Source organism: Somniosus microcephalus, chromosome 2, assembly GCF_052327205.1.
Source record: "Somniosus microcephalus isolate GS21.2 chromosome 2, FLI_Smic_1.0, whole genome shotgun sequence".
NCBI lineage: Eukaryota > Metazoa > Chordata > Chondrichthyes > Squaliformes > Somniosidae > Somniosus > Somniosus microcephalus.
Window position 1 is genome coordinate 236115070 of NC_140988.1, and position 25722 is coordinate 236140791.

At 46.9% G+C, this 25722-nt stretch overlaps 1 protein-coding gene across 2 annotated transcripts in view; it reads right to left on the reverse strand.

Moving 5' to 3' along the window:
* The window catches only part of LOC147123290 (uncharacterized), a 277352-nt gene that overhangs the window by 81407 nt on the left and 170223 nt on the right, over positions 1-25722 (reverse strand). For both annotated transcript variants that reach the window (XM_085970222.1, XM_085970227.1), the window contains one exon: positions 1872-2020. In XM_085970222.1, coding sequence (XP_085826348.1) covers positions 1872-2020 — 149 coding nt within the window. The remainder of the gene's footprint in view (positions 1-1871; positions 2021-25722) is intronic.

Below are 25722 nucleotides of genomic sequence, written 5' to 3' on the forward strand. Positions count from 1 at the left end.
TCGAGGAGCCCCAGCAGGTAGTTTTTCACTGTTCATGAGCCAGACATGCTTACAACAACATTGTAATTTCAATCAGCACACAGATCAGTAGATGAAAGGGAAGGATTCAGGACTCAACCTCTGGTACTTACATAGACTTGAAATTATACAGTGCAAATATTAACTGTGAATGTTCAAAGTATTTACATCAAATTCTTTGTCACTTATTTTAAGGTGGGGATTAATCCATTTAAAATAAACAGATTAACAGCTTGGTTATTATAGCTGGCAATGGAATTTCATCTTAATACATGAAGGTATTTGTAATTTAAAGATTCATATTATAGCGCAACATAAAGACTTTGAAACATATACAGGATCCCTATGACAACTGTAATCATCCCACTTTCTTGTCAATTGGATTTCTCGCTGGAGGTGACAGGTGACATCCAACACATCCATCTTTATATGGGCAGCCGTATGTAAACAATATTCAAATAACAGGAATGTGTGATCCAATTATTTTCTGTTACTTGACCCATAGCAACGCTGGACACCAGAGATGGGGAGGGTGTGGAATTAAATTTTAAAATGCAGAAAAGGACTAATTGAATAGCCCATGGCACTAGATTGAAAAAAATAATAATAACTTTTCTGGCAGCTCAGAGGCGTCCAGCATGCTACATTGTGGTAGGCCTGCGGTGAAAAATTTGAACCCCATGATTGGCGAACCCGTTGGCAGAGTCTGGGGAGCCCACCAGAAAATATTAAATGACCCCAAGGCCAGAAGATTGGCTGAAGTCATGGCTATATCTATGTGGCGGTGGATGTCCCACCACACTGCAAAAATGGAAGATTTGTGGTGCCATTACTGAGGGGGAAGGTTTCCTAGGTTCTCTATATTTATCAATATCGTAAGCACTTTGGCCCTGAAGTTAGGATGTGGGATAATAGCGGATGAATGTTTAACACATTCATCTGACATTCCTTTCTCTGCTATTTTAACAGGAGCACTAAGCCCTTTATCTTAAATGGGATAACATCTCCACTAATACAGTGAAGAGAGGAAATTCAGGTGAATGCTTTAAGCATTTACACATTAGCATCCTATGGTAATTCATGCATGCTTTTACAAAGTTTCTATAAAGAGTGATCAGAGGAAATCTCTCTCACTCCACCCCTCCAATCTGAGGTCACCAAAGTTCCTTTTCCTCATATTTACAATGTGAGGGTCATAGCAGTGACATCTGATGATATCTCTTATTTCTGTTGGGACAATTCTAATTAGAAGTGCTTCGTGCTCTGCCTTGGAGGCATGTTACGTGCAGGCAAGAAATAGATTTTGACCTTACTTTTATTTAGCAGCAATTTTCCGGGGTTGGCCGGGGTGGCTGTGGGGGAAGAACAATCCAATTGTTCTGAAATTACTTGCAGCTTAATCTCCTTATCATCACTTAGTTATATTCAATATTAAATATTTATAGAAACTAGTTTTTGCAGCTATTAACTGCTAGAAAATATGTGTATTTTGAAAGGTATGAAATACATTGAGTATTCCAAGATTTAATTGATCCAAATAAAAAATAATTAAAATTTTAGATTAGTAGCTGAATCACATCCTGTCCATAATTTAAATACAGTTATGATTTCAATGCTTTTTCCTATATTAATATGAGGCATCAGAAATTAAAGGATTTTCTTCAGGTGGGTTTAGATTTGCAGGCAGACTCAAATTATCCCAGAGGAATTAGTAAGAAACAAATGTTTATAGTGAAATATTGCTATGTAATGGAAAATGTTTCAAAAATTGAACAAGAATTTATTTTTAACACATCTATAATAAAAATTCTTTTAGTTAGTGCTTTCCAAAATTTATCCCATGCTCTTTGTACCTTCATAAACTGATTGTTGTTCTTGTCTTTCTTTGATAAATCTTTTTTTAAACTCAATTTTCCAACCGTACATCTGGATTTTCTTGTTTGCTGAGTCGTTGTGGCTTCCTGTGCACCCACAAGTGCAAAGCTTGGAGAGGTAGAAGGTCCTAGGAAGAAATTAAACTATTTTATATTATTGGTATATGGTATTTTAAACTATTATCAACAAAATTCATAAAATCATAAACAACTGCATAGGAGGAGGTTATTCAGTCCATCACAATAGCCCTTGGGCTAGCTCTTCAACTGGAGCAATCTACTGTAATCCCATTTCCCTTGCCCTGTACCTTTCATATTCTTCCTTTTCTAATACTTAGCTATTCACTTTTAAATGCTGTTTAAACACTCTGGGGGAGAAATTCAGTTGTTAGCACCACCTGTTAGCGCCTTAAGAGGGCGATAAGTAGGGCGTTAACCAACTAGCACCCGGGCGCGGCGATGCCCGCGCCTCTCGCGAAATTGAGAGGACATTTAGCAGCGGCGCTAAATCATACTGCCCACTCTCCTGCGCACGCAGATCTTGACGTCATTCCAGAGTACAACGCCCTTGGTGCACCCCGGACCAGAAATTCAATGGTGCCTGTTGTGTTTGTGTATAATAAGACACAGACTGCAGGAGAACGGTACAACAGGTGTTTACTCAACGTGGCTCACACTGGAACTGATCTGTACAGATTACTACTCAGTGCTATATACAGGTGTGGTCACTGCCGGTACTGCAGTATACACGAGCTGTAAAAGATAGTTCCCCCCTTAAAGGTATATACATTACAATTCCTCCCCTTTTAGATTAACAGTACCATAACACTCATTTAACAATTAAATATCAAACTAATTACAATTAACACATTTAACATGCAACATTAGCTGAAAATAGTCTATTTATATATTCAGTCTTTCGGGAGGCTTCCTGATCCTTTCTGGATAGCGCCTTTCCCGAGTGTCTTGCTCTTGGTGCGGAGGCGATTCTGGCCCCCTGTCGTCGGTTGGTTCATCAGCTTCCGATGCTACTGTTTCTGGGGTAGATGCGACCTGTACGTCGGGTTCATCACCAGGTACGTATGGGCGAGGCATGGGGTTGACTTGTTCCTGTGACTCTAGGATCTGGTCAGCATGGCGTCTCACGATGCTCTCCCCAACGTCCACTGTGTACATTAGTGGGCCCTGCCGTGTGCATATCGTTCCTGGCTGCCATTTTTCTGTTCGGTAGTCGCGGGCCAAGACTGGTTGCCCTACATTGAAGCTCCTTGTTGGCTTCTCATGGATGTGCTGGAATTGCTTACTCTCAACATCTCTTCGTACGTTTGGTCTGAGCAAATCCAGGCGAGATCTTAACCTTCGGTTAAAGAACATCATGGCTGGGGCCTGGTTGGTGACTGCATGTGTCACATTCCGGTAGGTGAACAGGAAATTGTCCACCTTGCGCTGCAGCAGAATGTTGTCATTGTACATAGCCTTTATTGCCTTCTTAAAGGTTTGTACGAACCTCTCAGCCAATCCATTTGTGGCTGGATGATACAGGGCGGATGTGTAATGCCTTATCCCATTCTTTTTCAAGAACCTCCGGAACTCTTCGGACACAAACTGTGGTCCATTGTTGGAGCAAATCTGTTCTGGCAAGCCATTCCTGGCAAAAATGGTCCGTAGGACTGCAATAGTTTTCTCCGTGGTGGTGGAGGACATTTTGATGACCTCAGGCCATTTCGAGTGCGCATCCACGGCTATTAAAAACATTGAGTCCATGAATGGACCAGCAAAATCAATATGCACCCGTTGCCATGGAGATGAGGGCCACTCTCATGGGTGTAGAGGGGCCTGTGGTGGTGCATTTTGGACTTTCTGGCATCCTGAGCAGCTCTTGGTCAGGTCCTCGATTTGTTTATCAATTCCCGGCCACCACACATAAGCCCTGGCTAGGCTTTTCATTTTTACCCCTCCCAGATGACCCTCATGAAGCTCACTGAGCACTCTATCCCTTAACTTGGGTGGAATTACCACTCGGGATCCACACATCAAGGTCCCCCGGCACACTGACAGCTGTTCTCTCCTTGTCGAGAATGCTGGCAACAGTGAGTCGCCATGTGATGGCCATCCCTTCACCGTCAAATCATATACCCGAGACAGTGTCGGGTCATTTCGGGTTTCCTTTTCGATACAAGCGTTAGTTACCGGTAGGTATTCAACTATAGTCGAATGGAATGTTTCGACAGGATCCACTGCTGGTGCTTCCTCCGCAGTAGGCAGTGGCAGGCGTGATAGCCCATCAGCATTTCCATGCTGTTTCGTGCCCTTATATTCAATCTCATAGTGGTGCGCCCCTAGAAAAAGTGACCATCTTTGTAGTCGTTGCGCAGTCATCACCGGAACGCCCTTCTTCGGATTAAAAATGGAGACAAGAGGCTGGTGATCAGTCAGCAAGGTGAATTTCTGCTCGTGCAGATAGTGATTGAGCTTTTTCACTCCCCACACTAGGCTGAGGGCCTCCCTGTCAATCTGGGCGTAGTTACGCTCGGCTGAGGTTAGTGATCGTGACGCAAAGGCTATTGGCCTCTCTGAGCCGTCCGAGAATTTGTGCGACAGCACCGCTCCAATGCCGTAGGGTGACGCATCACATGCCAACCGAATTGGTAATGCTGGGTTGTAATGGGCCAATACCTCTTTCGATGTGATTAGTGTTTTGCTCTTCTGGAAAGCTCGTCTACATTCGTCACTCCACTTCCATGGCACCCCAGTTTGCAGTAGGGTGTTCAGTGGGTATAGTATTGTAGACAAATTTGTCAAGAACTTATGGTAGTAGTTTACCAGCCCGAGGAACGACCTCAGTTGTGACACATTTTCCGGTGCTGGAGCCTTGACTACTGCCTCAATCTTCTCTGGGGACTTATGTAACCCCTCTTTATCGATAATGTGGCCACAGTACGAGATCTGTTTTTTAAAAACTCGCATTTGGGGCGGTTAGCTCGGAGCCCATATTCCTGCAATCTAGTGAGCACCTGCTCCAGGTTGGCAAGGTGATCACTGTCATTTTCGCCCGTGACCAGGATGTCGTCCAAATAACACTGGGTCCCTGGGATCCCTTGCAGGACTTGTTCCATTGCCCTCTGCCAAATAGCCGGAGCTGATGCTACCCCGAATACCAGCCGGTTGTATTGGTAGAGACCTTTATGGGTGTTGATTGTGAGGTATTTTTTTGATGCTTCTTCTACCTCCATTTGCAGATACGCCTGGGCCAGATCAATCTTAGTGAAGCTAAGTGAAGCCACCTCCAGATAGCGAGGCGAAAATATCTTCAATCCGTGGAAGTGGATATTGTACGGTGTGAAGGACCGGGTTCATTGTTACCTTAAAGTCCCCTCAGATGCGAACCTTCCTTGGTTCCCCAGGCGTGCTGCTCAATGACTTTTTCATCACAGGGATGATGGGTGTAGCCCACTCGCTCCAGTCTACCTTGGACAGTACACCTGAACATTCCAGACTCTCCAGCTCTGCTTCGACGGCTGGGCGGATCACATAAGGTACCGGTCTGGCCTTAAAAATTTTGGGCTTGCGTTTTCTTCAATTTTAATCATCGCTGTCATGCCTTTTAGTGCTCCGAGTCCTTGCTGGAACACTTCTTTCGCGTCAGTTAGGATCTTTGACAGTCGCCCAGGTGTGACTTCATCATCCTTTTTGTCAGCCACAGTCAGTGCCTGTATGGAATGCCAATCCAGTTGCATTTTCCGGATCCATTCACATCCCAGTAATGGTGGTCCTCCATCTTGCAATACATACAGGTCTAGTTTTGGTGTTTCCTTACCATTATGTATAACGGTCACCCTTATTTTTCCTTTGGGGTAGACTTTTTGCCCCGTGTACGTCTTCAAAATAATTTTTGTGTCTCTCAAGGGTATGTGTGAGAATAGCCGCTCATAGTCCCATCGGTTTATGACTGTTAGGGCTGATCCTGTGTCCAATTCCATCTTTACCTGGACTCCTGCTATCTTGAGAGTGACCCAAATGGTTCGGTGATCCTCCATTGTGATCACATTATGTAGTTTCAGACAACTCAGTTCCCTGCTTTCGGAGTCATTATCACTCTTTTGTTCGTCTGAACTATTCTCCGTCATCTTATGTACCTTCTTGTACTTTTCTTTGGTAGGTTTCTTATTGCTGGTTTTCTTTCCCAACCTGCAGGCTCGTGCTATGTGTCTTACTTTTCCACACTGTCTGCACACTTTGTCTTTGAAACAGCAATCATTCTGGTCGTGTGTTGTTCTGCCGCAGCGATAGCACTTCTCTGTTCTATATGACATTTCGTTTGTGCCATATTCTTGCGGTCTCTGTTGTATCTCTGCAGCGCCCCGTGCTGCTGCTTCATATGATACCGCAATGCTGAAAGCCTTGTCCAGCGTAAGGTCCTTTTCAGATAAAAGCCGTTTCTGGGTTCCTTCACTTTGATGCCCACACACAAACTTGTCCCTTAAGGTATCTGCCAGTCCCACTCCAAACTGACAGTGTTTCGATAATTTGCGCAGTTCTGTTAAATAATCAGCATTGCTTTCATCCTTATGCTGGTTCCGTTTGTGAAACTTGAATCTTTCTGCTATCAGCAGCGGTGTGGGGTTTAAATGTTCCTGTAGTATCGTTACTATGTCTTCAAAACTCTTTTCCATTGGCTTCGTTGGGGTTACTAGATTTTGTAATAAACCATACGTCTTTGCACCCATTAAATTTAACAATACCGATGCTTTCTTGTCATCTGACACCTCATTTACCTTGCAGTATACCTCTATTCGTTTGACATATGTAGTCCAATCTTCGACTTCATTGTCAAATGCGGTGATACTGCCACTCTTCGGCATTTTGGGTGTGGTTTAAAATGGTGTCTCCCAATGGCTTAAAATGGCGTCTCCCGCGCTTTCCTTCCTCCCCCGCTGCTGCCAACGCCGCTCCTGGCGGTTCTCGTGGCAATGGTGGCGCCCTGTAGGTTTCGCACGCTTCTCCTGCGCTGCTGCCAACGCCGCTCTCGGCGGTCCACGTAGCAATGGCGGCACCTCGTGGGTTTCTGCGCATTTCTCTCTCCCTCTCTTCGACGCTGCTCGGCCCCTGAACACTGGCTGCGCCCTGTGCGCTCTGCCCTCTCTCTCTCTCCCCCGTCGATGCTGCTCGGCCCTTTGCTGTGCCGCTCGGTCGGGCTCTAGCCCGCCGCTGTCCGGGAAGGGCCTGCGCACTACCTGTTGCCAGCCCATTTCGCTGGACCACCTCGACTGGAAAGCCAAGCCTGGCTCTCGACAGCCTACCCCGTAATTCTCGAGTCTCTGCTGGATGACTGGGCGGTTGCCCGTGGTCGACACCCGAGTCTTTGGCCTTGACCTCCAATCCACTGATCTACAGGAACGAATCCCTGGGAGGTGATGCAGAGTTGCAGGTAGGTTCGAACTTGCCTTGTCGCCAATGTTGTGTCTGTGTATAATAAGACACAGAGTGCAGGAGAACGGTACAACAGGCGTTTACTCAACGTGGCTCACACTGGAACTGATCTGTACAGATTACTACTCAGTGCTATATACAGGTGTGGCCACTGCCGGTACTGCAGTATACATGAGCTGTAAAAGGTAGTTCCCCCCTTAAAGGTATATACATTACAGCGCCCTCCTCCTTTCCGCCTGTCGCTACCAATGGCAGGTTGACTGGAACGCTTCCCAGTCGCTGTGGGGCTGGGGGGGGCGCTATTTAAAGGGGGCTCTTCCTGTCTTCTGTGTGGTAGCCATTTTTGGACCACTCGTTCTGAGAGAGAGAGAGAGAGAGATTTGCAGAGACAAAGGGAGAAAGAGAGACTTCTGCATTGAGTCAACGCTGTCTGAGGTAGTTTTGGCTTCTGACCGTAACTTTGTAGTTGCTTTGCTTTTTCACCGGCATAACTTTGATTGCCCACATATTATGTGGGCTGCAATGGATGGGAACGTCATGCTTCTCCATCACATTGAGAGGGCACAGAGACGCAGAGAGAGAGTGGCAATCATGGCCAGACGGAGGAGGGTCAACAGGCGTCGGTACAGGAGACCTTACCCTCCCAGGGTTTTTCGACAACAGTTCTCATACATCAATATGTCTGAGGGGCAGTGTTTTCGGAGGCTGCGATTCAGCAAGGAGGTGGTCACTCAGCTCTGCCACCTCCTTCAGCCAGATCTGCAACCTTAGCTGAGGAGCAGGACGTCTCTGTCGGTGGCAGTGAAGATAACAGTGGCTCTCAACTTTTATGCCACCGGCTCCTTTCAATCTGCTACTGGGGACATTGCCCATATCTCCCAGTTCACGGTGCATTGCTGCATCCATCAAGTCACAAATGTCCTCTTTAAAAGGAGATGAAAGTACATCTCTTTCCCCATGACCCCGGATAAGCAAGAATAGCGGGCTTCCCCATGGTGCAGGGCGCCATTGACTGCACCCAAGTGGCTTTGCGGGCGCTGCAAGAGAATGCCGAGGATTTCCGCAACCGAAAAGGCTTCCATTCCTTGAACATCCAGTTGGTCTATGACCACAGACAGCTGATACTTGCTGTCAATGCCCACTTTCCAGGCAGCAGCCACGATGCCTTCATCCTATGCCAGACTTCTATGGCAGACCTTTTTGAGGCCCCGCTTCACCCAGGAGGCTGGCTTCTCGGGGACAAGGGCTATCCTCTGTGCACCTGGCTGATGACCCTGCTCTGTTCGCCCAGTACCCCTGCAGAAGAACGATACAATGAGAGCCATCAAGCTACCAGAAACATCGTTGAGCACACAATCGGCATGCTCAAGCAATGGTTCCGCTGTCTGGACCACTCTGGAGGAGCCCTGCAGTACTCGCCTGAGCGAGTCTCCCATTTCGTTGTTGTGTACTGCATGCTGCATAACCTGGCAATCCTCAGGACCCAGCCAATGCCACCGGGCCTTGGAGCACCAGCAGAGGAGGAGGAGGTGGAGGAGGAGGAGCAGCAGCACCAAGACGGGAGGGAGGCACAAAGTGCAAGGGCCGTACGTCAAAGGCTTATAGCAAGTCGCTTCTAGGCCTCCTCTGAGGGAATGGCTTCTGCCATTCAAACAACCTGAATGGAACCATGCCGCAACCCCTAAGCCAGTCAAGGCAACAATGAGTGCAAAGAGCAAACATGCACATTTTGAATAAAGACACTTCTTTATTTACAAAACTGTGTATCCTCCCTGCATGACAAAGTAATACAAAGAAACACACAAAGAAACAGTCAATCACATAACTGGCTCTCACAACCTGGAGACAATGTCCAAAACAGTAAAAAAAATATGACCACGATCCTCGACCTTCAATAAAACAATGAACAACATTTTGCCACTCCTTCTACTTTTTGCCCTTTGAGGGTGATCTGCTTCCCTTGCGAAATTGCCCCCTTCCCACCCTGCAGCTCCATCGCAGTGGGACCCCAGTGGCTGCAGCAAGGCTGGGGGAAGGCTGCTGAGTGTCAGAAACTGAGATTGCAGATGCCCTTGAGGGATGGCCTGGACCAGCTCTGGGCCTGGAGGGCCCGGCTGCTGACTGCTCCAACTCTGCATGGGCAGCAGCAATCTGTCCTACAGGCAGTAGCAAGTGCAGTGGAGATGTGACAGTGCTGGCAGCAGGAATGCTGTCATCCTGAGAGAGGATAGCAACTCCCCGCTCGACCGACACACTGGCACTCCCACGGGGCAGCACTTCAGCATGCGGAGCAATCTGCGGGAGCACAGATTGCTGGCCTGCTGCGGCGCGGGGAGGGCCCCGGGGAAACCTGCCCGATCCAGCGAGGGTGACATCAGTTAGCGCTCGCGTGGCCTCAATCTGCGTCTGCATGAGACCAGCCACTGACTGCATTGCAGCACTTAGCATTTGCGTGGCAGACGCCTGTGCTGCACCAAAGTCCTAGACACTCCTTGCCAGTGACTCAATGGATTCGGGCATCCTTGCCACTGCAGCCATGAGCTCAGTGTGCCTTTGCTCTGCCTGGGCGCTCATTTCAGCGAGGAGCCGCACCTCTTCTGCGCTCACTGTAGCAGGACTCGAGGCCATACTCTCCCTCCGGGGAGAAGGCCCCCAAGCTTCCCTACCCCCCTTGCGTTGCTGCAGCCCACTGGGTCCTGGAGCTTCACCCTCATCAGACCATTCCCCCCCCCGCTCCCCTCCAGGGAAGGCATGTCCCCAGAATGGCCATGGGCTGCCTCGGCAGAGGGTTGCGCTGATGGTCCGGCTCCCTCTTCCTCCTCGCCTTCAGATTCACTCCCAGTGGCAGCTTGAGGGTGAGTCCTCACCTGGTGAATCAGCATCTGAAAGCAGGGAGGTACAAGAGTGGCTTTAGCATGAGGACAGGGTGGCATCAAGGGAGGCATGAGTGCAGCGATGTACTGATTTGGATCGAGAGTGTCAAAGGATGCTGTTGTGAGGAACAAATGGAAGGAGAGAGGTCAAAAGGTAATGACCTTACCATTGCTGGCCAGAACGGGGTCGGCGTCTCCAGTGGCGACGGGGCCAAGCATCCGGCTTGCCACAATCCGGTGGACTCGCTGCTCCAGATCGGTCAGGGCTTGAAGGTGAGGCCGACCTCCCCCGGTCCATTGATGCTGTCTCCTATTATGCGCCAGCTTGCCCTGCAAGAAAAAGGACGGGGTCTGAGTAAAGATGCAGCCATGATCTTGGCTGAAATGCCTCCCATGGTCGAATAGCCCTTACTGTGTGCAGCCATGATCTTGGCTGAAATGCCTCCCATGGTCGAATAACCCTTACTGTGTGCAGCCATGATCTTGGCTGAAATGCCTCCCATGGTTGAATAGCCCTTACTGTGTGCAGCCATGCTCTTGGCTGAAATGCCTCCCATGGTCGAATAACCCTTACTGTATGCAAAGTGCTGAATGTGCGTATGAGTTTCCTGAAAGGGCCATGGGTGTTGGAGGAGTGCTGGGCATTGGGGCTTTCAAGACCCGTTGGCCATAAAGCGAGGTCGAGATGGAAGGATGAAGAGGTTTCCGAGTGAGGTCGTTGAACTTCTTCCTGCATTGCACAGGGGTCCTAGGCACCATGCTGCTGGAGGTCACTCTGTGAGCCACCTCCCTCCAAGCTTTTCGGTACTCGCTGGGCACAGGCCTCCTGCCACTCTCCGTGTACAGGAGAGATCGCCTGCACTCCACCGCGCCAACCAGAGCCTCCAAGGCCCCCTCGCTGAAATGCTGCGCTCGCTCCATGGTCCTTGGCTGCAGGATTTGGCAACAGGTCTGTCCAGGCCGAGGTTCAGGGCTCCGATGCGCAGGGTGCGGCTGCAAATCAAGATTGACCCTCCCTTTAAGAGCTGACCGGCGCCAGCGTGTCTGTGTGCAATCGTTAACTGACAGCACCTGCGCTGCGCCCGCCCTCTGAGTTAGTGCCTCGCTCCTCTGGCTTAGCGCCTTAAGAGAGTCGTGCAGCGCCTGATTTAGCGCTGCAATCAGCTCCAGGGGCAAAGCAGACCAATTTCGCAGTAGGTGGCGATAATTTGCGCCGGGCGCTAAACTTTGCGCCCGGCCGATAATTGCACCCCAAATGGGGTGATACCGAATTTCTCCCCCTCTCTGCCTCAATTGCCACTTGTGGTAAAGCATTCCAGATTCTAATAACCTCTGTGTGAAAACATTTTTATAACTTCCTATTTCATTCTCTTAATGATAATTCCATGTCTATGATGATCCTTATTAATGATTTACCAGTGGAAATAATCTTTCACTATTAACCTTCTCAAAACCTCTCAATTTTGAAAAGATCTATTAGATCCCCCTCAGCCTTCTCTGTTCCTGTGGGAAAAGTCCCAAATTTTCAAGCCTTTCTTCATAACGGTAATATTTCATTTCTGGTATAATTCTAGTGAACCTTCATTGTACCTTTTCCTTGGTTCTAATGTACTTTCTATAATTGGGTACACAGAACTACATGCAATACCCCAAATGTAACCTAACCAATATCTTGTACAAATCCAGCAACAGTTGCTTACTTTTCAGTGTATTCAGTGTACCTATGTAAAATCCAGAATCTCATTTACCTTTCTATGGAATTTTCTACTTGTACTCCCAACCTTAAAAATCTACATGTCTACTAACGTCGCTGAATTTGTACAAGTTAAGGCCATAGTTGGAGCATTGTGTGCAGCTTTATACCTCCATCGTATTAAGAAATGTAGGGGGAGAAATTTGGCCTGTTAGCACCTACCATTAGTGCCTGGGGGAAGCGCTAACGGGGCGCTAATGGGTTTGCAGTGGGGCACAGCGAATCCAATGCCGCAGGTGATATTTACCTGGGATTTACATTTAGCGCCTAGGCCTTTAGCAGCTGCCAGATCATGACGTCAATGAGTTTGGAACGCCCCGTTAACGGCCCAGATGCAAAATTGACTGTTGCCCTCTGCCTTAGTGCCTGGTGTGAACAACGGCATGAAGAGGGGGTATGATTCATTCGATAGCCGCTGTAGGAGCGGTATACAAAGGGGTCAACATCCGGTTTCATTTTAGTCGCCAATCAATGCTGCCTTCTCAGTTTGACATAGCGAAACAGCCGTTTTCAGTGAGTTAACCATTTCTTACTTTCAGGAGTGTTCTGCCTGCTAAACATTTGTCACTTTCATTCTGCTAAGGTTTCAAAGACCTACACTTGGTTACGTTAATTGGTGGAACGTCCGTGTGTAATTGAGACACGGACTGCAGGAGTTGGTTATAACAGGTGTTTACTGAATGGAGACAAAACTGGAACTACTATACAAAGTTACTATACAGGGGTGGTCACTACTGGTACTGCAGTATACAGGGGCTGCAGAATATAGTTCCTTCTTCAAAGTACATACACTACAATTCCTCCCCTTTTAGCTAAACAGTACATAACATTCAATTAATAATTAAATAACATATTTACAATGACAGTTGCTATATACATTAGCTGAAGTTAAGCAATTATAAATTCAGTCTTTTGTAATGATCAATAACATGTCATTCTATAGTGGACACTAGGTGGAGCCGTAGAGCTGTGTAGAGCTGTATATAGCTGTATGTATAAGACTACACTACCCAGCTGTATGTATATTAAGACTACATTACCCATGAGGCACTAGGCTACCCACAAGGCAACAGTCAAGATGGAAGCCTCTACAGATACCGTACCTAGTCCACATGTGCTCAATAAAAGTGTCTAGCAAAAGCTAGCTGTGTTCATAATAAGAATGTCTATTTATTAATGAACATAAGATGGTACCAGGATGGTGAAGATCTGCTGAAAATTGTGAAAAGCGACATGGAGAATTTGAAGCCACCAGAGCGTTTGAAACTCACAGGAACCATCGACTACAATTGGCAGACTTTTAAACAACAATTCGAACTCTACATTGCAGCCATCGGATTCGGTACAAAGCCAGGTGCAAGGAAGATAACGTTGCTGCTTACGGTTGCAGGCCCACAGGCGATAGAGGTATTTAATACATTTGTATTTAATCCAGAGGAGAACAGAGAAAAATTAGAAGATGTGCTAAAAAAATTTGATGCACATTGCTCTCCCAAAAAGAATGAGACCTATGAAAGATACATCTTCTGTTCTCGGACACAGCAGCAAAATGAGACTTTTGATAGCTTTATAACTGATCTGAAACTGAAAGCACAGACATGTAATTTCTCTGAGCTCAAAGCATCCATGATTCGTGACCAGATTGTATTTGGTATTCATGATAAAAAAGTCAGGGAACGTCTGTTGAGAGAAACCAAACTAAATTTGGAAAATGCGGTGAAAATATGCCAAGCCAGCGAGCTAGCTCGAAAGCACGCAAAGACTTTCAGTGAAATCAATAATGATGTGATTGTAATGAGTGATAATGCTGCTGTCGGTGCTGTGTCCTATAAGGGGAAGAAACGTGGGCAGAACAGAAATGAAAAGCAATCGGAGGATGAAATTTTTAATTGTAAACGCTGTGGTTACAAACACCAGTTAAGACAATGCCCAGCGTTTGGAAAAATGTGCACAAAGTGTAATGGAAAGAATCACTTTTCCAAACAATGCTTTTCAAAAGTACAAACTAAGAAAGGGCAACGAGTTAATGTAATTGAGGACACTGATTTAAGTGAGACATTTTTTGTAGGAATGGTGTCATGTGACGATATCAAAAAAGATACAGAAAATGTGCAGCAATCAGAAATGGACAATGCTGAACATAAAGTCAATGCAGTAAAAGTGGACAAATGGATGATCCCACTACAGATAAATGGAGCATTAGTTACCTTGAAACTAGACGCTGGGGCAAAAGCAAACTTAATCAGTATGAGTGACATAAAAAATATGAAAGAAAAGCCCAAAATACAGAAAAAGTCAGTACTACTGAAGAGCTATAATGGACAGAAAATAGATAGCTTAGGTGTATGCAGACTTAAAGTGACAGTCAAAGACAAAGTGCATCATCTCATGTTTTCTGTTGTGGCTGAAAGACTTGATTCGATACTAGGTGACAAAGCTTGTGAAGAATTAGAACTGGTCAAGAGATTCTACCGTATAAACTGTGCCATAAGCAGACCAGATGACTCAGGTGATGAAGCAGAGAGCCCATCAAGGATGAAAAGGCCAAAGGGTATCCATGTCTTCAAAAAGCCTAGTTTCTCCAAGAAGAAAGAAAAAGACTTTAAGGTCAAAGAGAAGCCAAAGGAAGAAAAGCACAAAGAGGAAAAACACAAGGAGAAAAAGTCCAAAGATATAACCACAGCAGATGTTGTTAAGCAGTGGAAAGAGAAAAAGAAAAAGAAGAAGCCTGCACCAGAGCAGGAAGCAGTTCCGGTGGATACTCCTTCTTCCCTCAGGCCAATCTTTGGTGTTCCATTAGCCGAGGCTGCTGAGAGGACTATGCTGTATGATGGGATCCAGCTGCCAGCAGTTTTTCGAGAGTGCATTGACTACATTGAGAGTTATGGCATGAAGAGTGAAGGAAACACTGAAACCCTCTCCAAGCAAAGATCGCAAGGAGACCTCGATCTATACAAGAGCAGATTGATGACAATGCCGCAACTGCATCTTGTCATTCACCGCCAGAACAATCTCATGAAGACACATCAGACTTACCCGTGTTGAGAAGATCCACACATGAAGTAAAAGAGCCTGATAGACTTAATCTTTGAGTACAATGTAAAGCTTTGAAAATGTGTTGACTGTTTTGAAAATGTTTATGTTTATAGAGCACTAACAAAAGTGTTACTGATATTATCTTTATTGTTTTCTTGAAAGTTGATTGATATTGATTTTGTTAAACCTCAAAGAAATGGGGATGTAATGATCAATAACATGTCATTCTATAGTGGGCACTAGGTGGAGCCGTAGAGCTGTGTAGAGCTGTATATAGCTGTATGTGTAAGACTACACTACCCAGCTGTATGTATATTAAGACTACATTACCCATGAGGCACTAGGCTACCCACAAGGCAACAGTCAAGATGGAAGCCTCTACAGATACTGTACCTAGTCCACATGTGCTCAATAAAAGTGTCTAGCAAAAGCTAGCTGTGTTCATAATAAAATGTCTATTTATTAATGAACATAAGATCTTTGAGGAGGCTTCCTGATTCTGTCTGGATAACGCCTCTTTGGGGTATCAGGTTCTTCAGGCAAAGTTGATTCGGGATCAACGTCGTTGTTTGGTTCATCTGCTTCCAATATCACCGATTCTGAGGTAGATGCAATTGATACTTCAGTTTCATCACCAGGTGTATCGGATCGTGGTGTGGATTTGACGTTTTCCAGTGACTCTAGAATCTGGTCAGCATGGCGTCTTACAATGCTCTCTCCAACGTCCACGGTATACATGAGAGGTCCTTGCCGTGTGCAGATCGTTCCTGGCTGCCATTTCTCTGTGCGGTAGTCCCGGGCCAAAGCTGGTTGACCTATCTTAAAACTCCTGGTCGGCCTTTCATTCATATTCTGAAACTGCCTGTTCTCCACATCTCTTCTGATGTTTGGCTTAACCAAATCCAAGCGGCATCGTAGTCTTCGATTGAAGAACATCATGGCTGGAGTTTGGTTGGTAACTGCATGTGTCGCATTCCGGTAGGCAAACAAGAAGTTATCCACCTTGTGTTGTAGGGGTATGTCTTCATTACACATTGGGCCAGAAATTGGTGAACGGGGCTTGCAGCCCCGTTTCTGCACTTACCCCGCGCTACTGCCGATCAGCTCCAGGGACGCCTGGAATTGGTGTTTCCAGAAGAAGAATCCCGGGCAGCGTATGACGTCATGCCGCCCAGGAGTGCAGCCAGCGCGAAGCCAGGAGCGTGCAGTGCAAGTGAGACACGCCCCTTGAGGTCTCAGTTTCACTGGACACGCCCCCAATGTTTCTGTCAAGCTGCTAAGCATTTTTACATGCAAAGCAGCAGTTTAAATAGGTTTTTGGAAGTTTTTTGAAGATTTTGGTAACTTTTATAAACTTTTTAAAATGTTTACATTATTTTGAGTAATCTGAAGTAGTTTTAAACAGAATTAAAGCAATTTAAAGACTTTTAAAAGCCCTAAAAGAATATTTTTAATTCCATTTATTTATTTAGCAATGTCGTCGTCATACGTGTCTTCACACTGTTCCCTTTGGGGAACTGTATGAAGTGGTGGAAGGATTTATGGCCATGATTAACGCTCATTCCGTGACCGTAACCATCTTTGAACCAGGCATTAGGGTGGTTAGTCCTATGGCGGGAGGGTTTTACGGGCTCCCACAAGCTATACAAGGAGGGGGGGCCACCCACACCCACGGACGCAAATATCCCACTGGATGTCAACCCAGAATTTAGAGCCGGAGCTCCGACTCCACTTGCCGGGACTGTCTGGAGCGGGGTTCGAAACCCTACCCTGATCTGGCCCAGCAGCGGGGATCCTACCGCTATGACAAAGGCCCAATCCGATTAGCAACGTGAAATGGCAGCATAGGGCTCCAGTCACGGGGAGGGAAAAGGCACAGGAAACATATGGGTGTCACCTTTTGTGCGGAGTGGGCCTTTTGCGTAGCAGTAAGCATCCCCTCCGCTGGGCCAGAAGGAGTAGGGTTTTGAACCCCACTCCAGACAGTCCCGGCAAGTGGAGTCGGAGTTCCAACTTTAAATTCTGGGTGGACATCCAGCGGGATACTTGCGTCCGTGGGTGTTGGTGGCCCCCCCCACCTCAGATGGGTTGTGGGAGCCCGTAAAACCCTCCCGCCATAGGACTAACCACCCTAATGGCTGGTTCAAAGATGGTTACGGTCACAGAATGAGCGTTAATCACGGCCATAAATCCTTCCACCACTTCATACAGTTCCCCAAAGGGAACAGTGTGAGGATACGTACGATGATGACCTCTTGCGCAATGCACCTCCTTGGACCCTCAGTCGCAGATGCGAGGGGGCAAGTCGTGCAATTGTTAAATTTTTCATTTTATTGACATGTAAAATGTTGGCCCAGTAATTCCCTTCCAACTGCGCGAGTACGGTCGGGGTACTTACGCATCTGGCCGGATGAAATGCCGGTTTTCAGCATGCACAGTGCTTTTGGGGAAAACCGGCATTTCCTGTCCTCTGAACGAAGGGGTTCAGAGGCAGAACGCGTGCGACTGCACAGGCAGCGCGTGCGCAGTATAATTCGCCGCTTTCATTACTGCTTTCAGGGAGGTCAAGTCCTTACAACTTACACATGAAAAAAGCATGGGTACAGTTGCTCCAGAGGCTGTGGAGGAAGATATTTCTTATCGTGGAGCTTCTGAAAGTATGTATGTCTGTATATATTCCTTTGCGTGTTATGTATATATTCCTTTACTTATGTGTATGAATGTATTATTTAATTATGACTTTCAGAGAAAGTAACTTATTGGAAAATCATAATTAAAAACATACATTCATACACATTAGTAAAGGAATATAAAACATACATACATATACGTAAAGGAATATATGTGGACATACATACATAACTCATTCTCACATTCCATTCACACAGCCACAATTGCTCCTTCTACCTACCGTTCTGAAAACCCTTTTTAAAAAAAAAAAATTTTAACTTTAAAACTTACTTAAAATTTCTTAAAATAACTTCCCTCCCTTTCCCAAACAAAAATATTGCATTTCAGAAGCTCCACGATAAAATGTTTCTTCCTCCGCAGCCAATGAACCACTTTACACTTGCTTTTTTCAAGTGTAACTTCTGAGGACTTACCCTCACGGATTTCATGAATGAAATCTACGAAGTTCACTGCGCAAGCGCTGCCTGTGCAGTCGCACGCGCTCGAGGTCTGGAAATGCCGGCGTTCCCCGCATGCGCTGTTCATGCTGAACGCCGGCATTTCCAACGGCCAGATGCATGAGTACCCCGAGCGCACTCACGCCTTTGGCCGCGAATTTCTGGCCCATTGCCTTGATAGCCTTCTTGAATGTTTGAACGAACCTCTCAGCCAATCCATTGGTGGCTGGATGATATGGGGCGGATGTGTAATGCTTAACACCATTGTTCTTTAAGAACCTCCGGAACTCTTCAGACGCAAACTGTGGTCCATTGTCGGAGCAAATCTGTTCAGGCAGCCCATTTCTGGTGAATATGGTTCGTAAGACTGTGATAGTTTTTTCTGTGGTGGTTGAGGACATTTTTATTACCTCTGGCCACTTTGAATGTGCATCCACCGCAATTAAAAACATCGAGTCCATAAATGGACCAGCAAAATCAATGTGCACCCTTTGCCATGGAGATGAGGGCCACTCCCATGGATGTAGAGGGGCTTGTGGTGGGGCGTTTTGGACCTTCTGGCATCCTGTACAGCTCTTGGTCATCTCTTCGATTTCTCTATCGATTCCCGGCCACCACACAAACGCTCTGGCTAAGTTCTTCATTTTTACCCCTCCCAGATGACCCTCATGAAGCTCATTGAGCACTCTACCCTTCAATTTGGGTGGAAGTACTACTCTGGATCCACACATCAAGGTTCCTCTGCACACTGACAGCTGTTCTCTTCTCGGCGAGAATGCTGGCAACAGTGGTTCGCCATGTGCTGGCCATCCCTTCACCGTTAAATCATAGACCCAGGAGAGTGTCGGGTCATTTCGTGTTTCCTTTTCTATGTTTGCATTCGTCACCAGGCGACATTCGACTATGGTCGAGTGGAATATCTCCACTGGATCCACTGCAGGTGCTTCTTCCACCGTCGGCAACAGTAGGCGTGACAATCCATCAGCATTCCCATGCTGTTTAGTTCCTTTGTACTCGATGTCATATTGGTGTGCCCCTAGGAAAAGGGACCACCTCTGTAGCCGTTGTGCTGTCATTAGCGGGACGCCCTTCTGAGGGTTGAAAATGGAGACAAGAGATTGATGATCAGTTAGTAGAGTAAATTTCTGACCGTGCAGGTAGTGATTGAACTTCTTCACCCCCCACACCAGGCTGAGGGCCTCTCTGTCAATCTGGGCGTAGTTACGCTCGGCTGAAGTTAACGAGCGTGACGCAAAAGCTATCGGCCTCTCTGAACCATCAAGGAATTTATGTGACAGTACCGCGCCAATGCCGAAGGGAGACGCATCACACGCCAGTCTTATCGGTAGTGATGGGTTGTAGTGAGCCAATACTTCTCTTGAAGTGATTAGGTCTTTACACTTCTGAAAGGCCCGCTTACATTCATCGCTCCATTTCCATGCTACTCCAGTTTGTAGTAGGGCGTTCAGTGGGTGCAGAATTGTGGACAAATTCGGCAAAAACTTATGGTAGTAATTCACCAATCCGAGGAATGACCTCAGTTGCGACACATTTTCAGGCGCTGGAGCCTTAATTACCGCTTCAATTTTGTCGGGGGGCTTATGTAACCCCTCTTCATCAATCACGTGGCCACAATACGATATCTGTTTCTTAAAAAACTCGCACTTGGGGCGATTGGCTCGTAGCCCATGTTCTCTTAGTCTAGTGAGCACCTGCTCTAGGTTGGCAAGGTGTTCACTGTCATTTTCACCTGTCACTAGGATATCGTCCAAGTAACACTGAGTCCCCGGAATCCCTTGCAGGACTTGTTCCATCGCTCTTTGCCATATCGCCGGAGCTGATGCTACTCCGAATACCAGTCGATTATACTGGTAAAGACCTTTGTGAGTGTTTATCGTGAGATACTTCTTAGAGGATTCTTCAACCTCCATCTGCAAATATGCTTGTGCTAGGTCAATTTTTGTAAAACGCTTCCCTCCAGATAGTGAGGTGAAAATATCTTCTATCCTCGGGAGAGGATACTGTACTGTGTGAAGGACTGGGTTCACCGTCACCTTGAAGTCCCCACAGATGCGAACCTTCCTTGGCTCCTCAGACTTATTATTTAACGTTTTCTTCATGACAGGAACGATGGGTGTCGCCCACTTGCTCCAGTCTACCTTAGATAACACGCCTGCATTCTCCAGATTCTCCAGCTCTGCCTCGACGGCTGGGCGAATTGCATACGGTACCGGTCTTGCTTTGAAAAACTTGGGAATTGCATTCTCTTCTATTTTTATCGAGGAGGTTATGCCTTTAAGAGTTCCCAGTTCTTGTTGAAATACCTCTTTAGCGTTAGCTAAGGTTTTTGACAATCGTCCAGGTGTGACGTCGTCATCCTTTTTACCAGCCACAGTCAGTGCCTGAATGGAGTGCCAGTCTAAACTTATCTTTCTGATCCATTCACGTCCCAAAAACGGTGGTCCACCATCTTGCAGTATGTACAGATACAATTTCTGTATTTCCTTGCCGTTGTGTTCGACAGGCACCCTTATTTTCCCTCTGGGGTATACTTTCTGCCCCGTATACGTCTTCAAGACAATGGGTGTGTCTTTCAAGGGTATGTGTGAGAATAGCCGCTCGTAGTCTCGTCGATTCATAACGGTCAGGGCTGATCCTGTATCCAATTCCATTTTGACTTGGGACCCTGCTATCGTGAGGGTGACCCAAATGGTTCAGTGATCCTCTTTTGCGATTATGTTGTGTAGTTTGAGACAGCTTAGTCTCTTGTTCCCGGATTCACTATCGCTCTTCTGGTCTTTGGAACTACTGTCCGTCATCTTTTGTACTTTCCTGTACTGTTCCTTAGTAGCCTTTTTGTTGTTGTTAGTCTTCTTCCCGGACCTGCAAACTCGTCCAATGTGTCCCATCTTTCCGCATTGCCTGCATGTTTTGTCCTTGGACCAGCAGTCCTTCTGGTCATGGGTTGTTCTGCCGCAGTGATAACATTTTTCAAATCCCCGTGTCATTTCATGGGTGCCGTATTCCTGTGGCTTTTGCTGTATTTCCGCAGCTCCCCTTGCTGCTGCTTCGTACGATACTGCTACGCTGAAAGCCTTATCTAGCGTCAGCTCTTTCTCTGAGAGTAACCTCTTCTGGGTTCCTTCACTCAGGAGTCCACAGACAAATTTGTCCCGTAGGGTATCTGCCAGTCCTGCTCCGAACTGGCAGTGCTTTGATAGCTTGCGTAGTTCTGTAAGGTAATCAGCATTGCTCTCATCTTTATGCTGATTTCTCTTGTGGAATTTAAATCTTTCTGCTATCAGCAGCGGTGTAGGATTTAGGTGTTCCTGTAGGATATCAACAATTTCATTAAAATTCTTCGCCATCGGTTTGACTGGAGTGATCAGGTTCCGCAATAGGCCGTACGTTCTTGCGCCCATTAAGTTTAGTAGTACCGATGCCTTTTTCTCATTGGCTACTTCATTTGCCTTGCAATATACTTCGACTCTTTCCACATACGTGGTCCAGTCTTCTATTGCATTATCGAAGGCAGTGATATTGCCAGTCTTCGTCATCTTGGAGATCTAAGATGGCGCCTCCCACGCTTTGCCTTCTTCCCCGATTGAACAAAATGGCGCCCCCGTGCTTTGCCTTCTTCCCCGCTGGTTTAAGATGGCGCCTCCCGCATTTTCTGTCTTCTCCGCTGCTGCTAGCGCTGTTGCTGGCATTTTTATGCCTTGATGGCGACGCCCTATGGTCTTCGCGCACTTCCCCCCCCCGTGCTGCTGCTAACGCCGCTCTCCGCTGTCCCCATGGCAAACTGCAGTTCCTCGCGGCTTTCTGTGCTTCCACTTTCTTTTATTTTAATTACTGTTCCCGTCGTCAGAGCAGACCCTTTGGGACACTTTCCTCCCTCTTCTCGGGTCTGTACGCTGCCTGGCTTCGTAGCACCGGCCGCGCCCTGTGTGCTCCACCCTCTCTCTCTCTCTCCTCTTCCCGGCAACGCTGCTCGGCCCCGTTGAAAAGCCACCCGATCGAGCTCTAGCCCGCCGCAGCCCAGGAAGGATCAGTGTACTACCTGCCACCAGCCCAATTAGCTGGAACACCATAGACTGGATAACCAAGCCCAGCTCTCGACAGCCTCTCCTGCAAATCTTCGAATTCGATGGATCAGAGGGCGGTTGCCCCCCGGTCGACGCCCGTTTCTTCTGTTTGTTTTTTTTCTTTTTGGATTTCTTCCTTCTGGCCTCGACCTCTAACAACTTCGCTTCAGGGATGGATCCCCGTGAGGTGGTGCAGAACTGTAGGTAAGTTCGGATCTGTTCATCACCAGCGTAACGTCCGTGTGTAATTGAGACACGGACTGCAGGAGTTGGTTATAACAGGTGTTTACTGAATGGAGACAAAACTGGAACTACTATACAAAGTTACTACACAGGCTTATGTGCAGGGGTGGTCACTACTGGTACTGCAGTATACAGGGGCTGCAGAATATAGTTCCTTCTTCAAAGTACATACACTACAATTGGGGCTGTACCGGCACTCGACATTGCCCTCCAGTATCAATGTCGGAGGCAGCGGAGGCAGAGACAAAGATTGGAAAATGTGGCCAGAGGGAGTAGGGCCAACAGGGCTCTCAACAGGAGGCCTTACCTTCCCAGGGTATTCCAGGAGCACTTCTCCTACATTAATTTAACTGAGGAGCAGTGTCTTCAGCAAAGATGTGGTCACAGAGCTCTGCCACCTCCTGCAGCCAGACCTCGAGCCTCAGATCAGGACCACCACGGCTCTCTCAGTGGCAGTCAAGGGCACCATTGCCCTCAATTTCTACGGCAGCGGATCATTCCAGTCTGCAGCAGGAGACATATCTAACATCTCGCAGTTAACCGTCCATTGCAGCATCCGGGAGGTCACAGAGGCTCACTACAGAAGGAGAAGGAACTACATTTCCTTCCCTATCACCAGAGAGGAGCAGGATGAGCGTGCATGTGGCTTTGCCGGGATAGCGAGCTTCCCCATGGTGCAGGGCACCATTGACTGCACCCACGTCACTTTGCGGGCACCGCATAATAATCCTGAGGTATTCCGTAACCGCAAAGGCAACCACTCACTTAATGTGCAGTTGGTGTGCGACCACAGACAGCGAATCCTGACCGTCAATGCCCGCTATCCTGGCAGCAGCCATAATGCCTTCATCCTGCGCCAGACTGGTGTGCCAGCACTCTTCCAGCCATCACATCAAGCTCGCGGCTGGCTGCCGGAGACAAGGGCTCTCCGATCTCCACCTGGCTCATGACTCCCCTCTGCAACCCCAACACTGCTGCCCAGCACTCATATAATGACAGCCATGCCGCCCACCAGGAACATCATTGAGCAGACCATGGGAGTGCTCAAGCAACGGTTCCGTTGCCTTGACCGCTCGGGAGGAGCCCTCCAGTACTCAGCTGAGCGGGTATCCCTTTTTGTCATGGTGTGCTGCATGCTCCACAACTTGTCCACCATGAGGGCCCATCCATTGTCACCAGGCATAGCGGGATCACCTCAGGAGGAGGAAGAGGGAGAGGAGGAGGAGGGGGAGGAGGAGCAGCAGCGAGGGAGGAGGAGCAATAGGAGGAGGAACAGCAGCGAGGGAGGAGGCAGCCACTCAATCGGCCTTCTGGAAGGGCGGTCCGTGACCGCCTGATCAGACTGCGGTTCCAATAAATTTTAAGTTTAGTCGCTGTTGTATTGTAGAAAAACATTTCTCCTGTGGTCTGTCACTCTTTTTATATTTTAAAACTGAACTTGCTTAGGTGGGGTTTTTTTCTCAAATGCAGATGGAATTATATAAAGGCTAATGTTTTCAGGCTTACAATTGCACCAGCATGCCGAATTGTGAGAATGGCTGAAGTGTACTGAAAGACTCAAAAAGTGTACTAATATATATTTTCTGAAAATTAAATCCAATGTTCTGCAAACATGGAATCTATGTACAGGAAACTTTGTGCTATCCGGCACCCACGGGACCGAGCTGCTGCCGTTGCCTCAAAACTTCCGTACTCTCCAGAGTTAATGTTGAGAGATACGGAGATTCTTATCTCCATATTTGACAACAAACACTGTTGCTTAGCAACAGCTTCTAAACACTTGGGTGTGGCCCTAAAGCTCTGTAGCTGAAGCTGTTGCTATAGCTACAGACCTTGCACAGCTTGACTGTTCAAACAAAGCAAAAAAAACAAACAAAAAGAATAAAAAATGGCTGCTGATTTTTGCCGGTGGCTCCAGATTGCCAGATAGCTCACCTCCGGATAGCACAAAGTTTCCTGTACAAATCTAGTTACATTAAAAATTCTCAGAATATTTATCAATGCTCAGTAGAATTTTATTGGAAGAATATATTTTATTATGAATGATTGCCTTTAAATTGAAACATACCTAAAAGACCAGTTCCCCTGCTTCCTTCAATTTTCCCATATTCAGCATTTCACTTACATAAATGACTGGATTTTCATTGAGGAGGCGGGTCGGAGGCCGGACTACAACTTTCGGGGTTGTAGTCCTGCCTCCATTGAGTTGTAGCCAACCCACGCAAATTTGACTTGATTGACCTTGTTGAGCCTGCCCGGCAACAGGTGATGTCACAAATTGATATTTCATCTGTCAAGACCTTTTGACAGATGAAATATCAGCATTTGACAGCTGTTTGAAGCTGTCAAACACTGACAATCTGTACTCTAAGTTAATTCCTTCCTCTCAGGATGATTTAGAGATCTCTCCAGAATAGAAAGCTGAATGCTGCAATTTTTGACAGATCGCGGCCATTCTGCTTTCTGTGCCGGTGAGATGAGGGACTCCCGAGACCTGAAGGAAGGAAGGCTGTAAAGGTAAGTAAAACTTCTTTAAACACTTTAAACACACCAAACACACTTACCTCTGCACTCATGCACCCATCACTCACCTGAACACTGGACATCTCGACCCCTCCAAGCCCTTCAGCCCGACAGCACGCCTTGCTAACTTGGCGTGGTTTGGAGCTGTCGGGAATCCCACACTTCAAGAATGAAAATAGGGATTAGGCTAAAAACTGCCTGTTAACTACCTGTTAACAGGCAGTTAATTGGCACTAATCCCCTTCACGCCTTGGGGAGGCGGGTCCCAGTGCGGGTCGGGTACCCGCCTCCTTTGAAACTGGCATGGAGGCGGGTTGGGGCAGGATGGGTTTGTGCCCCCCGATTTCGGGATTTTAACCCGCCACACGCCTCCAATCCCGCCTCCACGGCCCAATGAAAATCCTGCCCAAAAAATACAACCAGAAAGCAACTATTACTAGCAATTACCATCTATGTGCACAGAAAACTTCTAAATGAGAATGCTATTCTCTATTAACATTTTAATTGAGAAATTTCCCAACCACAATTCCCACATGGAGATTAACAATACCATGGAGATAATAACTTGTGTGTCAGCATAGACAAAGGGGATACAGAGAAGTACAATCAATCTAACAAATTGACACTTACCTAACTGTTGCAGTGAGCTGTATGGGGGCAATTACTGGAAATTACAGCAATATAAAAACAAAAGCTGTGAATAAGTACATCCTAACACGATCCAAAGTGGGCCAGAATTTTTACCTTAGAGTTGGGACA